At 39.0% G+C, this 17,617-nt stretch overlaps 1 protein-coding gene across 2 annotated transcripts; it reads right to left on the bottom strand.

Annotated features, from left to right (window-relative positions):
* Window positions 1-234: 234 nt before the first annotated feature.
* On the bottom strand, window positions 235-13,459 carry sp4 (sp4 transcription factor). Of its 2 annotated transcripts, none has more exons than XM_056232736.1 (6): window positions 12,874-13,459; window positions 12,437-12,522; window positions 7,692-9,117; window positions 5,941-6,136; window positions 3,887-4,086; window positions 235-961 (listed from the first exon to the last, which is right to left on the bottom strand). In XM_056232736.1, the coding sequence occupies exons 1-6, from the start codon at window positions 12,878-12,880 to the stop codon at window positions 711-713; spliced, it is 2,166 nt and encodes a 721-aa protein (XP_056088711.1). In that variant the 5' UTR covers window positions 12,881-13,459; the 3' UTR covers window positions 235-710. The 2 variants fall into 2 exon arrangements, with proteins under 2 accessions (XP_056088711.1, XP_056088710.1); XM_056232735.1 differs by lacking the exon at window positions 12,874-13,459 and adding an exon at window positions 12,627-12,839.
* Between the last annotated feature and the right edge of the window lie 4,158 nt (window positions 13,460-17,617).

The raw sequence follows: 17,617 nt of genomic DNA on the forward strand, positions 1-17,617 counted from the left end.
TTGTCTTTATAGTATTGCCTTCATTTAACATAGCATGTCTTAGAAAGCTAGATTGTTTTTTTTCCTTTCTAAAGAAATCGTAACTGGAATGCATTATTTGTAAATCTAATGTGCTTTTCTTTAAATAGCCCGTCTCTATAATCTCGTTTCTCCTACATAAAAGTTTGACTGCTGATAATCAACACATTCTGTGCGCGAGGCTGTGATTGGCTGACGCCTTGCAACGCGCTCCAATCAGACGGCGTCGCTCTTCAAGCTTGTGCTGAGGCTCTAAACGTGTACTAAAGATCTGTTCGCAGCTCATCTTTCTAGCCTGATCGTACGCAAACCCACAGACCAATGCGTAAAGCTCCGAGATTCTCATCCCCGACTGTGTATTTAATCCGTAACCACTGCGAAAACAGATAAATATCATTTTTGTGCATAGCGACATCTTCCGGAGCATCTGGGAACTTTAGTACTTCTTGTGCTACTCGAAACGTCTTCGTTCAACGCGCATGTTATGTCTCTTAACTGCTCATACTATTTCCATATTTCCTTTAGATTATTCTTTGTCATAATATTTGATAGTATTAAACTTCCATATGAAAAATCGAGTACGCTCAAACAGCTGTCCATCGTCAATAGAAAAAGAATGAAGAACATAAACAAACCAACAGAAGAACAAACAATATCGTGGTGCTTTTAGACGATAATATTTGGAGGGAAAGCTACTCAAACTCCTCCTCTAAATTGTTTGAAGTCGTGGGCGTGGCCGGGTTCGAATCCTGCGAGAGCGACGCCACGGTGACGATCCTCGGCGAGCCCAGGACCTCGTCCACCTCTTCCTCCATTTCATCTGTGGTGATGATGGTAAGTGCCGCCCCACCTTTTTTGTTCTGGTGGGTTTTGATGTGCTTTGAAAGGTGGTCGCTGCGCATGAACCTCTTGGAGCATTCCGGACACTCGAACCTCTTCTCACCTGATCGGGACGGAGACAATCGTTAGTTTATTCAGATCAGAGCAAGAAAAAACAGGCAATACATTACAGATAGCTAGAGATCAGGGTGGCTCGTTGCCAATATATATTGATATTATGGCAAATGAGACATAAACTGTAAGCATAACCCACTTTCATATCAGCTGTGTTACTGAGCTGCCTTCTCAGCATTTTAAAGGGTCCACGACAGAACCGGAAGACAATACAATGCTGAATAAAGTCCTAGTTTTTGTTATTTTTGGACCAAAATGTATTTTCGATGCTTCAAAACATTCTAACTAACCCACTGATGTCACATGGACTACTTTGATGATGTCTTTATTTCCTTTCTGGACAAGGACAGTTTACCGTACATACATTTTCAATGGAGGGACAGAAAGCTCTCGGACTAAATCTAAAATATCTTAAACTGTGTTCCGAAGATGAACGGAGGTCTGACGGGCTTGGAACGACATGAGGGTGAGTCATTAATGACATCATTTTCATTTTTGGGTGAACTAACCCTTTAAGGCCTCATATTCGTGCTCGCGATGCAAATGTTTTTCCGAAAGGACGCGACATTATGTATTCGAAACGAGCGGTTTGTGTGAGAAAACGAACAGTATTTATATCGTTTTTACCTCTTGTAAACACAGCCACGTCCAAGTGATCTGAAGGCGCCGGCGCTTCGGTCTTTTCCGGAAAGCGCCGGAAGTGATCTCTCGCGCGTGTACGTCACTCATTGTTTACACAGAACAGAGATTGTAGGTAAGACGGCTTATTAAAATGGTACTCTTTTGCGCTTATCCGGGATGTTTAAACCGTCGTAAAAAAATTAAAATAAAAAATTTGTATGAGTGACGTACACGCGCGAGAGATCACTTGGACGTGACTGTGTTTACAAGAGGTAAAAACGATATAAATACTGTTCGTTTTCTCACACAAACCGCTCGTTTCGTGTCTTAGGCCATCAATGTGTACTTACATTTACGAGTCATTAAATCATGTTTAATTTGGACTTCTCTGTGCATGCTCTTTGAGGTGGTGACCATAGACCTGCATTATATGACTGACAGACAAGAACGGCTTGACCTAAAAATATCAAAATTGAAACTACTGCGGAAACAAAGACACTTACATCTTGGATGCCCTTGAGGTAAGCTAAAACATACCAAAAATTCATTTCAAAGTGAACTATCCCTTTAAAAATCAGGAATGGTGAGAGAACATTGTGCTTGGTATGTTTTTCATCTTTATACCAAACTGGGGTCTCCAGCCGACAAAGTTTAAATCCCGTCTGTCTAGCGCTCTTCCCATAATGTTCACGCATTAGTTCAGTAGACGGAGAGTAGACGGTCTTTTGTGGCTGTTTGAACACATCCGACCACATGAGCGTTTACACTACGAAAGCAATCCGGTCGAATGTGTTTTCAACTCTGGAAGCGGTTGAAAGTGGACAAGCTCAAAGCGTTTTAGACCCGTTTACACCTGTATTTAGTGTTGTCCACTTGTGATCCGATCGACCAAAACACATCTTAATACCAGGTGTGAACAGGGCATAAGAGCTCAGACGAGTTGTGAAAAACGAAAATTTGATATGAATATACACTCACCTAAAGGATTATTAGGAACACCATACTAATACTGTGTTTGACCCCCTTTCGCCTTCAGAACTGCCTTAACTCTACGTGGCATTGATTCAACAAGGTGCTGAAAGCATTCTTTAGAAATGTTGGCCCATATTGATAGGATAGCATCTTGCAGTTGATGGAGATTTGTGGGATGCACATCCAGGGCACAAAGCTCCCGTTCCACCACATCCCAAAGATGCTCTATTGGGTTGAGATCTGGTGACTGTGGGGGCCATTTTAGTACAGTGAACTCATTGTCATGTTCAAGAAACCAATTTGAAATGATTCGAGCTTTGTGACATGTTGCATTATCCTGCTGGAAGTAGCCATCAGAGGATGGGTACATGGTGGTCATAAAGGGATGGACATGGTCAGAAACAATCCTCAGGTAGGCCGTGGCATTTAAACGATGCCCAAATGGCACTAAGGGGCCTAAAGTGTGCCAAGAAAACATCCCGCACACCATTACACCACCACCACCAGCCTGCACAGTGGTAACAAGGCATGATGGATCCATGTTCTCATTCTGTTTACGCCAAATTCTGACTCTACCATCTGAATGTCTCAACAGAAATCGAGACTCATCAGACCAGGCAACATTTCTCCAGTCTTCAACTGTCCAATTTTGGTGAGCTCTTGCAAATTGTAGCCTCTTTTTCCTATTTGTAGTGGAGATGAGTGGTACCCGGTGGGGTCTTCTGCTGTTGTAGCCCATCCGCCTCAAGGTTGTGCGTGTTGTGGCTTCACAAATGCTTTGCTGCATACCTTGGTTGTAACGAGTGGTTATTTCAGTCAAAGTTGTTCTAACAGCTTGAATCAGTCGGCCCATTCTCCTCTGACCTCTAGCATCAACAAGGCATTTTCGCCCACAGGACTGCCGCATACTGGATGTTTTTCCCTTTTCACGCCATTCTTTGTAAACCCTAGAAATGGTTGTGCGTGAAAATCCCAGTAACTGAGCAGATTGTGAAATACTCAGACCGGCCCGTCTGGCACCAACAACCATGCCACGCTCAAAATTGCTTAAATCACCTTTCTTTCCCATTCTGACATTCAGTTTGGAGTTCAGGAGATTGTCTTGACCAGGACAACACCCCTAAATGCATTGAAGCAACTGCCATGTGATTGGTTGATTAGATAATTGCATTAATGAGAAATTGAACAGGTGTTCCTAATAATCTTTTAGGTGAGTGTATAAAATGGCAGACGAGTAATGAGGAATATAGCCTGTAGTTTCCTGTGAATGTTTCCCGCCCTGTTGTGTGCAGAAGTGCGTTGCGTGTGATTGTGTGTGCACCTGTGTGCGTCCTGCGATGCCGCTGTAGCTCGTCGCTCCTGGTGAAGCGTTTCCCGCAGAAGATCCAGTTGCAGACGAACGGTCTCTCTCCCGTATGCCAGCGCAGGTGAGCCCTCAGGTGAGACGTCTTGCCGTAAACCTTCCCGCAACCCTCCATATGACACACGTGCTGTTTCTTCTTGGAGGGGTCACTGTTGTTTCTGTCCAAACAGAGGAATACACACAACTAATGCTCAAAAATGCTTCACCTGGTCAAAACCCACAAAAACATTAAAGGGATACTCCACTTTTTTTGGAAATAGGCTCATTTTACAACTCCCCCAGAGTTAAACTGTTGAGTTTTACCGTTTTTGAATCCATTCAGCCGATCTCCGGTTCTGGCGGTACCACTTTTAGCATAGCTTAGCATACATCATTGAAGTGGACAAGACCATTAGCATTTCTCAAAAAAAAATGACCAAAGAGTTTCGATATTTTTCCTATTTAAAACTTGACTCTTCTGTAGTTACATCGTGCACTAAGACCGACGGAAAATGTAAAGTTGCGTTTTTCTAGGCTGATATGGCTAGGAACTATACTCTCATTCCTGCGTAATAATCAAGAAACTTTACTCCCGTACCATGAGTGCAGCAGGCGTAATGATATGACGCAGCGCCTGAAAATAGGCTATTTTTGAGAAATGCTAATGGTCTTGTCCACTTCAGTGATGTATGCTAAGCTATGCTAAAAGTGGTACCGCCAGAACCGGAGATCGGCTGAATGGATTCAAAAACGGTAAAACTCAACAGTTTAACTCTGGGGGAGTTGTAAAATGAGACTATTTCCAAAAAAAAGTGGAGTATCCCTTTAAGTTAAATACTTTTTTATCAGTTAAAAAAGGCTCTCGAGATTTGTGTGTGCAGTTTTGTACAGTCTTATCTACTAAAAAACGGTAACACTTTACAATAAAGGGCCGTACACACCGGGACGAATATCGGCGTGCGTTATTCGCCCGCGTTTTTCAACGCGTTTTTTGTGTTCACATCGCTGACGATGAGCCGAGTGAACATGCAAATTCATTCCCTGACATTAGATGGCGCCCATTTGCTCTGCGAAACCACTCCATAACATTCCCTTTTATCAAGATTTTTGTAGTCGCTGTCGCGTTTGTCATGTAGTTCTTTATGTTCCGACACCAACGAGACCAGCAGCTCTACATTCATCTGGCCTTGCATCTTCCTCGTCTTATTTCTTCAAGGCAGTGTAGACGCTACTTGGCGTATATCTTCTTCGCCGTTACGTATGTGTGCTCGGCAAGACCGTTTTGTTTTTAAGCGCCCCCAAGTTGTGTTTTACTGTAACTTCAGAAGCTCCAGACACGTGAGCAAAAGCGCCAATCTCAATGGTCGGAGAGTTTTTTGAAGCGGCGCGTCAAACTAAAAAAACGACCCTGAGGCGTTTTTTAAAAATGACGCTTTTACGCATGGCGTTTTTCGCGTCGGTGTGCACACTCACATTGGCGCCCTTTGTTTAGTCACGAGGCGTTAAACGTCGGCGAATATCGCGCGCGAAATTCGTCCCGGTGTGAACAGGCCTTTAGGTTCATTAGTTAACATCAGTTAATGTATTAACTAACATGAAATAATAATGAGCAATACATTTGTTACAGTATTTATTAATCTTTGTTAATGTTAGTTAAAAAAATACATTAGTTCATTGTTTGTTCATGTTAGTTCACAGTGCATTAACTAATGTTAACAAATACAACCTTTGATTTAAATAATGTATTAGTAAATGTTGAAAGGAATATTAGCAAATATTAATTAATGCTGTAGAAGTATTGTTCATTCTTAGTTCATGTTAACTTATTGTAATGTTAACCTTATTGTAAAGTGTTACCAAAAAACATTTGACATTTTCTGTGAGTGGTGCTTAAAACCAAAAACTAAAAGGTGTGTAAAAACTTTCTACTCAAACTCTTTTAATCCTCCCGTTTAATCTCTTTCGGTTCCTCTGCTTTAACCCTCTCGTTTTACACTCCTTTCCTTGTTCCCGGTTGTTATGCTCTGCCGTACCTCCCCTCTCCATCCCTGCAGTTGGGGCAGGAGCAGGCCACCCTGCGCAGCCTCTTGCTGGGCTGACCCTCCTGGTCCGACGGGCTTTGGACCTGGTCTGGGCTCACTGCGTTCAGGGTCGTGCTGCTGATGTTGCCCACAGTGACCGTCACTGGGGTGGACTGAACTTTGACCCCATCTTGACCCTGCTGCTGACCTGTGGGAATTCACAAACAGCACTTTTGATTAAATCACTCAGTGAATGCTTAATTGCAAGAACTGTTCAAACGCATATGGATACGAATAACTCTTGCAAGTTTTGGGAAATAACGAAAAAGGAAGCTTTGGATATAATTTAGTGTCCTAAATGAGTGAGTCACGGCGGTTGCAGTGCTACCCGAGTAAGACACACTTCCAGGAGAAATCTGTTGAAACTTTCTTTTCCAGGGTGGAACCAAACTTGCAAAGGGCAGTAACAAAGAGTCTGAAATCTGACACCTTACGAGGGATTTGGAAACAGCATTCAGACTCTGACTTCTAAAATATAATTGCCTTGATTTGCCGTTTTACTTCATGAGTAATAAAGAGACTATGGAAAACACATCACTGCATTTCATCCTATACTTTTCCGCTAGTTTACAGAGTCTGTCATTTTTCAAATTAAACATCAAAAACAGTTCACATATGGTTAAAAGTATAAATATCTTCAAAGTTGAAAGTAATATATTTGTCTTTTTGGATATATGTTTAAAAGCATTTTGATAATTATCCCAAAACTTATTGATTGGTGCTGCTGAATCATTTTCATATTTACCCTAAAAGCCTAGGAAAAATTCAATTATATTTTTTTGGCCTTTCTTTTTTTTAATGATATATTTTTTTTGCTTTAATGTGTTTTTTTAATGACAATTAGAGCACACCCCCACCCCAAATTTAATTTTATTTTATTTTATTTTTTATAACTGTAATGCAAAAAATAATAAATAAATAATCAGCAATTATTCTTAAGGAAAATATGCTTTGTTATCATATATGCAAAAAACAGTCCTAAAACAGGTTTCATTTGCTTGCGCGTTAGATGTTGCGTTACATATACGTTATATATATGTTTTTCCCTTTGTTTTTGGGGTGGAAATGTTTTTTTTTTAATGCGATTCTCCAACTTAAATGTAAATAAAAAAGGTGATAAATTCCAAATAAATAACTTAAATATTAAATTACAATATAATTATTAATCCAATTATTAAATCAAAACACTCCTGATTTCACATATTATACACAAATCTAATTATTAATCCAATTATTAATCAAAATACTCCTGATTTCACATACTATACACAGATATAATTATTAATCCAATTATTAATCAAAACACTCCTGATTTCACATATTATACACAAATATAATTATCAATCCAATTATTAATCAAAATACTCCTGATTTCACATACTATACACAAATATTATACACAAATCTAATTATTAATCCAATTATTAATCAAAATACTCCTGATTTCACATACTATACACAAATATAATTATTAATCCAATTATTAATCAAAACACTCCTGATTTCACATATTATACACAAATATAATTATTAATCCAATTATTAATCAAAACACTCCTGATTTCACATTTTATACACAAATATTATACACAAATATAATTATTAATCCAATTATTAATCAAAACACTCCTGATTTCACATACTATTCACAAATATTAACAAATACTGTTTCCAACAGGTGTCACATGACGCGCGGGTCTTACCTTGCACGCCGGTGATGGTGAGCGGGACGCCCTGCACCTGGACTCCAGCCGTGCCCAAACCCGCGATGTTCACCGTCTGCACGCCGGTGCCAGAGGGCAGCTGGGCCGCGGTGAGCGTGATGGGCGAGCCTCCGAGCGTCAGCGGGGCGATCTGAGCGTAGGTCCCGCCGCCTGCGTTCGACCCCATGGGGGCGAGCGTCAGCTGCTGGGGCATCCCTGCGTTCTGGACCTGGACGGTCTGCCAGCTGATCTGCCCTGACGGCGTGAGCGTGGGCGTGCGGATCAGAACCTGCGTGGGGTTCTGGAAGGCCTGAAGCTGGAGGTTCTGCTGCAGCGGTTGTAAAGTCTGGCCGGGCTGGATCTGTATGGAGCCCTGGACTAACTGCTGCTGCTGCTGGGGCGACTGGATCTGGATCTGCTGGAGAACCGGATGCCCCACGATTTGAAATTGCTGGATCTGGCCAGTCTGATCGGATGCAGGTTGGAGGCCGTTGGACTGAGCCAAGTTCTGAGCGTCTGCATCACCCGACTGACCGTCCTTCTGGGTTTCGGACGCTGAGGATAACGTCATGCCATCCGCAGAGGTCACAACGACCGAATTGGTGCCCGTCGCAGTCGTCGTGCAGGTCGAAACGCCGGTGGATTCTGCTGCGCTAGTGACAGTCGTTGCTATCAGCTGGTTTCCATTGGAAATACTTCCGTCGGCTGATTGGACCAGTTGAACCGAACCTCCCGCTCCTGCTACGTTATTGATAACCGGAAGAGCCAAAGTCACACCGCCAAGGTTAATAGGCAACGTGGTCACCATAGGCGTTTGCGTACCCTGAATGGTTTGCAGTTGCAGAGGAAACGACGGCCTGATTTGAAGCGGAATCGACTGGTTTTGAGTGACAATGCTGGTGGATCCCGTCCTTTGGGGCGTGGCCAAAATAGCTTGGTTGTTTCCGGTGGGAATGAGCTGGATCTGTTCGGGCTGAACGCTTAAAGGGTTACTGGGGCTTATTTGGATCTGCTGTCCGTCCGCGGTCTGAAGGTGCGGGATGACCTGATACTGAATCCCACCCGACGAGTTCGGCAAATTCTGCACCTGGATGATTTGAAACTGTTGCTGTTGCTGTGCGCCAGGGGAATTATTCGAGCCGATTGCCTTGATCTTTCGCCCCGCGACGCCTTCATTGGTTATGACGTTAGTGCCAATGTTGTCCTTGGTTGCAGTTGCAGGGGAAGTTGCGATGATCTGCCAGCCGTTTCCTGTCAACTGTGCAGGAACGAGCTCGAGCTGCTGCGTGGGGTTCTGGAGCTGAAGAAGACCCTGGTTCGGGTCGATTATTATCTGCTGTTGTGTGTTCGCCTGACCCTCGCTGCCAACACCTCCTATTTTACTGCACGTCGCTGCGAGCAATGCGAGAGGAGACGGTTGAGCATCCTACACACACACACACACACACACACACACACACACACAGTGAGATGTCAGAGTCAGCAGATGTGGGCGGGTTCACAGGAAGAGTAAGTGGGTGTGTGAACCACAGTCTCTACACTTCCCGATCAAAGGCTCGAGAAACAAACTCTTCATGACAAAAAGGCTTTTCTGTTAAAACCAACTTATTAATATTATACTAACAAATATTTAAAGTACAGTGGGTTGCAAAAGTCTGTAAACACTAATGAAAATACTTCTAAAAAATGTCCATTACAAATAATATATTTATTATATATATATATATATATATATATATATATATATTATGTTATTTATATTTACTTTGACAAATTAAATATACTTGTGTGTTAAATTGGAAAGAATTGGAAAATGTATTTTGCTTATTATTTATATTATTATAATTATTGCTTTAATTACAGCAACACTGGAGCTGACATTACAAAACATGATTACCACGTTCTGTGTTGTCAAAAAAATGTGATTTCTTATTTATACTTATTAACACTAATATATATATATATATATATATATATATATATATATTAGGGGTGGAACGGTACACAGAAGTCACGGTTCGGTTCATACCTCGGTTCAGACGTCACGGTTCGGTACGATTTCGGTACAATGGAGGGAAAAGCAAAACAAAAATGCAGAAGGCATTGTATTTTTTAAATAAGTTTTATTAATAAAGGCATAGAACCAGTTTATTTGTAGTGCACTGACAATAGTTTTATATAATTCGTTTATTAATTAAATTAATAAAAAGACAAAAAGACCTTGCGATATGTTTGGTAATTGTACCTGAATTAATTTAAAATTAATTTGCTATATTTCAGATCAATATATTTGTTTTCCTTAATTTTAATTAACATTATTAATTAACAATGTAACATTATTCTCATCTGAATTATAAATAATTGATTTCTGTATAAAATAATACTACCATTAATAACGCATTCGATTTTCTTTTTTAATCAATGTAGAATGTTTAAGATTAGTGCTCCGAGGACGAGAAATGAAAGCAAATGCGATATGGGACCCACAGACTGTTTTGAAATGGAGTTGGATAAATATGTTTAGCTTTTAAAACAGTGTGTGTGTGTGAGAGAGAGAGAGAGAGAGAGAGAGAGAGAGAGAGAGAGAGAGAGAGAGAGAGAGAGAGAGAGAGAGAGAGAGAGAGAGAGAGAGAGAGAGAGAGAGAGAGAGAGAGAGAGAGAGATTTTGGTTGGGTGACAGTTGTAGGTTACAGTTTGACAAGAGTTTACAGTGTGACAAAAGCACAATGTTGTGTTTTATTGCGAGTGTACACAAATATAAGTAAACACTTTGCAGGTTTAATGATCTGTATGAACAAAATGACGGAGTATGTTTTTTATGTTCTCACTGTTCGATCGCGGCCGCGCCTCTCTCTCTCACACACACACACACACACACACTCCAGCATTGCAATCTTGACATCGCAGCCTGTTCATTATGCAGTCCCACCAAACGCGAATAGAGCGTTAAATTCGCGTCTATCGCGTCTAGTTCGACGCCAGTCCAAAGCGAATAGGACGCGCGTATAAGCCAACGTTTGAAGTGAACGCGCGTTCAGAGCAAAGCCGATGGTCCAGATTATGTGTCCCTAAAGAGCCCGCATATCTAACAGTAGTTCCGCATTACATTAATTAATTTCCACGCGAGTTTTATTTATTTTTATACCGTGTATTCTCCGTGTAAATTCGTGCACCGAACCGTGACGCCCGTACCGTTTCGGTTCGGTACGAATACATGTACCTTTCCACCCCTAATATATATATATATATATATATAAGGGCTGTCAAATGATTAATCGTGATTAATCACATCCAAAATAAAAGTTTTTTTTACATAATATATGTGGGTGCACTGTGTATAATTATTTTATATATATATAAATACACACACATGCTTGTATATATTTAAGAAATATTTTCATGTATAAACTGTATATAGATTTATATATAATTTATATTATATATAAATATTTTATATATAAATAATATTTTTTTCTTAAATATACATGCATGTGTGTATTTATATATATACAAAATAATTATACACAGTGCACCCACATATATTATGTAAAAAAAACTTTTATTTTGGATGTGATTAATCGTGATTAATCATTTGACAGCCCTAATATATATATAGATATAGATAGATATACATGCATATATATACATACACTCTTACTTATATTAACGAAACAAATATATTTTAGTGAAAATATAAAAGAATTTAAAAATATTTTTGCTTATATAAATAATAATAATATTATATTATTATTATTATAACAGCAGTACTGACATTAACAAAACATGATTATAATGTTCTCTTTGTTTCCACAAAAATTATATTTCTTATTTATGTACATTATATTACATTATATATATTTTTTTTTAAACTTGAGTGAAAAATGTAAAAGAATTTGAAAAAATCTCTTGCTTATATTTTTTATATTATTATTACAGCAACACTTGAGCTGACATTACAAAACATGATTATGTTCTGTTGTCACAAATATTAGATTTCTTATTTATACTTATATATATATATATATATATATATATATATATATATATATATATATATATATTAGTATTAATTTATATATACACACACACACAATCTAACTTATATTAACAAAATAAATATATTTTAGTGAAAATGTACAAGAATTTAAAAATATTTTAATAACTTTATATTATTATTTTATTATAACAGCAGTGTTTACATTATCAAAACATGATTATCATGTTCTCTTTGTTTCCACAAAAAAGTATATATTTTTAGTTATGTATATTATATTACATCATATTATTTTTCAAAAATATACTTGAGAGTGAAAAATGTACAAGAATTTGAAAATATCTTTTGCCTATATATGACATAAACAAAACTTGTTTATCATGTCTTTGCTGTCGATTGGTGACCAAGAAATAGAGCAGATTATTACATCTTTATTCTTTATTTGACGCCATAAATATTTCAGTTTGTTCTTCAGTTTAAACTACATTTCAAACCAGAACTACAGTCTCAGACTTTTGGACTCCACTGTATGTTTGTGCAAAATCATTATAATGAAATGTTTGTTCCGACTAAAGATTAAAAGTGTTACCTAACACAGTTCACAAATGTTTTATCACAGAATTGCACAGCATGACAGGTTAAGACAGGAACAGTGTGTGTGTGTAACTGTGCACCCAAGCGCCCTGCAATAATCAGGAAGTGCTTTCAGTGCAGAAATGACAGACCACTTCAAGTCAAACTTTACTGATACCTGTGATCCAGAACTTTTCCCTTTCGTACCCCCTTCACCTCCACTGGCTTTCCCTTCATCTGTGGCCATGGCTTCCTTCTTCTGATCTGTGAAAAAAGTCAAATGTCAAAACCAAAGCAAACAGGAATTTTGGAGTTGTAAATCAAATAATTGCAATGCCACATTACACTTGTAAAGCATCCAGCATTACCAAAAAGCATGATGCAAAGATCAGGTTTTATAATGCAAAAGCCTCCAGGACATCTAAACACATCAATATCTCCAAAAGCAAGGTTCCCTATCCATTACAAGCATTGCACAACACCCAAAACTGATCAATGGGCACAAATAAACAGCAGATCCCATTTAAAAGTAGGGGGACATCGATGGATGGATAGCACAGACGCACGCATGGAGAATTAAGGGGTGGAGACGCATACGGAGGGGAGGGTACGTACCACTCATTCCGCATTAATAAAACCCGGAGAGGAGTTGTTTAAGAGGAAAAAAAGGCCGGACGCCGAGGAAGGCAGGCAGAAGGCAGGCAACAGCCCAGCAGAAGGACGGCCTATTTGCTCCAGCGGCCGCGGACTGTGGCGCAGCTCTGACGCACGGACCCACCCCGCCAGGAAGGGCGGTGCCAATGCAAAAACACCCTTCAATAACGGAGCACAAAATGCCAAGCGAGTCCGCGTGAATCGGGTTGAGCGGCGGCGGTCCCGTGTGCGTTGAAACCGGGCCTATCTCTGCTGTTAGATCCGGAATTAACTAATATCCCTCCGCGGATATATGTGCAGGTCTGTCAGAGATCTCCGTCTGCGCGAGGGCCCACCCACTGCCATTTAAATATCTATGAATGCCAAACCAGCATGCCTGGGCGATTTCGCTCTCTTTTTTAATCTGTCGCGGAAGTATTTGTATGAGATTATTCGGCGGAATTCACTCACGACATTTCCCGAAATTCACTTTTTTGATGCACAATTGCATTTGAGGCACACTAAAATTGCTGTGGCTTTTGTGGGCGGATGCTCCCCTCCCACATATTCAGATTGGATGGCAACCGTCTGTGGGCGTGGTGACGTTTGGGGCTCGTAGTTCCAAAAGCGCGCAGCGTCCGTTGCCTTTTAACGGCTGGGGACTACAACTCCCGTCATGCTTAGCTCTGGCGCGAGTGACGTTTCGTAAGGGGGTGTTATCATGTTCGGTTGTACGGAATGAAGAAGGGCGGGCTCTTGTGGTATGTGGGGGTTGGGCGAATGGAAACGGGTGGAGAAAAACGAACCACACCGGCCCAGTTTGGCTACACACACACACACACACACACACACACACAAATACAAATACTCGCCCTGAAGTCCATCACGACTGTTAAATAAAATAAACGCACCGTTAGAATAACTGTAGTGTGTTTCTTTGCAGTAGCTAGACCTTACAGGCCCCAAAAAGTATTAAGACACTTCAGTCACACTTAAAAAAATGCATGAATGTCATTACATAACAATATTAAACCATGTGGCAATTATTGTATATAAATATAGCACCGGCATACCTTTTATAGCAAAATATTTAACAAAAAAGAAGCTTGTTAGCTTTACAATTATATAATGTGACACTGTAAACCCTAATGCTCAAAATAATTAATTGGTCTGAGTAGGGTAAACTTAAATTAAGCAAATTAGTTAAATCAAATGAACTTTTATGAGTATATAGCTAGAAATTTCTTTTTCTTTTGAGTTCACACAACACATTTTAAGTAATCTGAATTGTTTCACTGTTTTGAGTTTCATGAACTTGTTTCTTTTAATTTAGACAGACTTAAATTTAACTAAAACTGGGCTGGGATTTCTATTTCCCAGCATGCTTTGCCATGGTCAAAAGGGAGAGTAAATGCTAAAATTAGGTATTATATAATGTGTTTGTTTTTTTGTGTGTGCAAGATTATTGCTAAGTGGGGAATTTAGTAGTGTTTAATGTTTAGCTATGCTAATTTAGAAGAGTTTAAGTTGTTTTTTTTAGGGGGTTACCATCATGGAGAACAGGTATATGATAAATCATCTATATTGCCGTACTTATTCAGCAATTGCTATGCTATGATAATATTCTCAAAGTGTGGTTTTACCAATTAGCAAGTTAGCATTCACTGAATTAAGTTAAAGTTAGCCAAGTTTCCACCAATAAAAATATTTAAATTGAGAGTACATGATATGTATGAAATGTATGAGTTAGCTTAGCTTACTCTAATTTTTCAATTTAAGAGAAATTAATATGTTAAGAGTACAAAATAAAAATCTGAAAATAAAATAAAAATCCTGTTCTGCTTACTTAAACTTTGAATTTAAAACTTAAAAATGGAAATATTTTGATGCAACTGTTTGCCTATTTATTTTTTTGTTTTGCCAACTTATTCAAGCCCAGTTGTTGGAAATCCCATGTTTTGCTATCCAGGATCAGGTGATCCATCTTACTTTTGTGCCGTGTGTTGTGCCGAATTCTGACCCCCGCCAAATTATTACCCCCCTATTGGTAGCTTTAGGATTAGTTGTGGGGGAGGGGCTAGGATTAGGGGAGGGGTTAGGACTAGGGGAGGGGTTAGGATTAGGCAATCAGGTACTGACTTCAACGAGGTGGGTAATAATTTGGCAGGGAGTCGAAATTCGTCACAACACCGTCTTTTCAATGCAAAATGGGATTGGATCACCCTGATCCAGATACTTTTCAGATTACCAAATCTGGATCCGTGCTCTACGGAGCGCCTAAAGGGACATGGCGAGGGAAAAAATATGAGATTTATTTATTTTATTTTATTATATTTATAATATATATTATAAATGGGGTGGGGTGGATCTTTTTTTCAATGCTTTTGCGTTCTGTAATCAAGAAAACGAATCAAGAGCTAAATAAAAAATGTTTGTGGGTGTGTATTAAATTATACAAATGTTTTCTCTTTTTTTTGGACATGTTTTCAAGTTTTATTACATTTTTGTTCCTGAAATCCACTCTTCTGCTGGGATCATAACAATAATCCTGATATTTATACTATATATATATATATATATAGTAATTCCAATCATACTAAAATGTTTTGAACCACAACCTGATGATTTGATCAGATCAAAACCAAGATTGGATTTTGTGATCTAATCTGTTTTTTCAGAATCCTTATTTTCTTTTGAACAACCCACTTTCAAGATTTGATCCAATCCGATAGCTTAGCTTATATAGCATCACATAGAGTTTGTTTCCTAAGATAATAAAGCTAGCCTATAAATATTGTTGCCTAACTGCATAATTATGTTCCTCATTTGTAAGTTTCTGCCTGCTAAATGTGAGAGTGATGAACAGTTAGAAAAGATCCTGCAGCGTTTGAGCCTGGCTGACACCATATCTTCTTAGATAACAATAACAACTTTATTGCAATTACTTTACTAATACAATTACTAAGTTTTCATATACTGCACGTGGAATATTTGAATTATTTCTTACAATCTGTGAAAGGCACAGTCTTTACAGCCACCAAATATCTTCTTTTAGCTCTTATTTATCTACTGGGTCTGATTAGATCTTCTATGTTTACTCTGTCAAAATCGTATTATTTATATTATGTTGTTTATATGTCTGCATATGAAATTACAAATTCAATTTTTTTAGACTGAAAATTGGAGCTGAGCACTGGAGCTGACATGAACAAAACATGATTATGATGTTCTCGTTGACACAATATGGTTACATTAATATTCACACTTAATATTCATTAATATTCAGCAATATTACTGATTTGACTACACTGACATTATTGGATGAGATCTCAATTTAGCTTATGAAAAGCTGCTTTATAGCTGAAATTAACTCTGTTTGCATCATTGAATAGTTATTTTCCTGTTATCACTATAAAGCTGCTTTGAAACAATATGTATTGTATATATAAAACGCTATAGAAATGACATTTGATTGTTGACCAAGAAATAGAGCAGATTCTGTGTCAGATAAAGTTTCTGTCTTCCAATTTTCAGTTTATTGTAAGTCTAATTTGATTTAGCGTTGTTCTGTTGTTTCTTTGGTTTGTTTATTTTTTTACTAGATTTTAAAACAAAAATGCAAGCGGTGTCCTAAATGACACACTAGCACTTATGCACTATACCGTGTAGTGCATGAACTTTATAAGGTTATTTTGTCAATCAACATCAGAGTCTGGTTTTTCTGTTAATAAGCATCATCTGTACTTTTTCAATTTGTAATTTTCAGTGTGAACACACTACGTGCACTAATAATACTACGAAACTTCACAGAATATGCATGAGTACGTGAATTGGGACGCACCCGCAGTCTCAAACGTTTGTGCAAAATCATCATAATGAAATGTTTGTTCCGCTTCTGAAGTGCTAAAGCGTTCCCTGACACATTCACACGTTTAGGATCATATTTCTGTTTATTCTGTTAATATGTTTAATTCAGGGTTTCTCTGGGTCCTCACGATGTCTTAGGGCCCTTTCACACCTACCTTGTTTGGTTCGGACTTTCAGACTTTTCAGTTTGGTCCGAATCAAAATGACAGGTGTGAAACCTCCCCCGCACCACGGTCCGCACCAAACAGATGAAATTTGGTCCGCCGAAAAGAGGAAGTCTCGGTCCGGATCAAACTGAACAAAGGGTTGGTTCGTTTCTAGTGTGAAAGCATTTCTGTATGGTTCGGACTTTCAGACCTTTTACAGGAAGCTCCGGTGGTTCCCGCATAGCCGGAAAAACAGAAGGTGTCAGGAGAAATGAGCCGTGGCACATGGGGAGAGGAGGAGACCAGGTTTTTACTTCAAGTATGGTCTGATGACATAATAAGAAGTCAACTGGAAAAAACGCACAAAAATGCAGACACTTTCCAAATATTTTCGGAGAGGATGAGAGAGAGAGGATATGAGATATGCGTCTGTTCATTCATGTTGTCAAAGTTACCCGCCGAATTGACGACACGCTGACGTCACACACACGTCCATTTACAAACCAATCAATGTGAAGATGCAGCCCACACAGATGATGACGACAGGACGCGGGTGTGTCACGTAAAGGTCTTTAGTGCGCTCGCGTAATTCCAGTGTGAAACCAAACCAAAACTTTCTGAAAGTATCAAATGTATCAAAACGTGAACGTCAGACCTTGGTGCGGACTTTCAGGTGTGAAAACGCCCTTAAATATGGTTTTGACAGGTTATAA

This window comes from Rhinichthys klamathensis, unplaced genomic scaffold, assembly GCF_029890125.1.
Source record: "Rhinichthys klamathensis goyatoka isolate OS25496 unplaced genomic scaffold, OSU_Roscu_1.1 h1tg000354l_1, whole genome shotgun sequence".
Lineage (NCBI taxonomy): Eukaryota > Metazoa > Chordata > Actinopteri > Cypriniformes > Leuciscidae > Rhinichthys > Rhinichthys klamathensis.

Bases quoted from the DNA above. Each gene is read 5' to 3' on its own strand.
- sp4 (XM_056232735.1), bottom strand. The intron at 6,137-7,691 runs GTAAGACCCGCG...GAATTCCCACAG, and splicing joins CACCATCACCGGCGTGCAAG to GTCAGCAGCAGGGTCAAGAT. The intron at 962-3,886 runs GTGCACACACAA...CGTCCCGATCAG, and splicing joins GCATCGCAGGACGCACACAG to GTGAGAAGAGGTTCGAGTGT.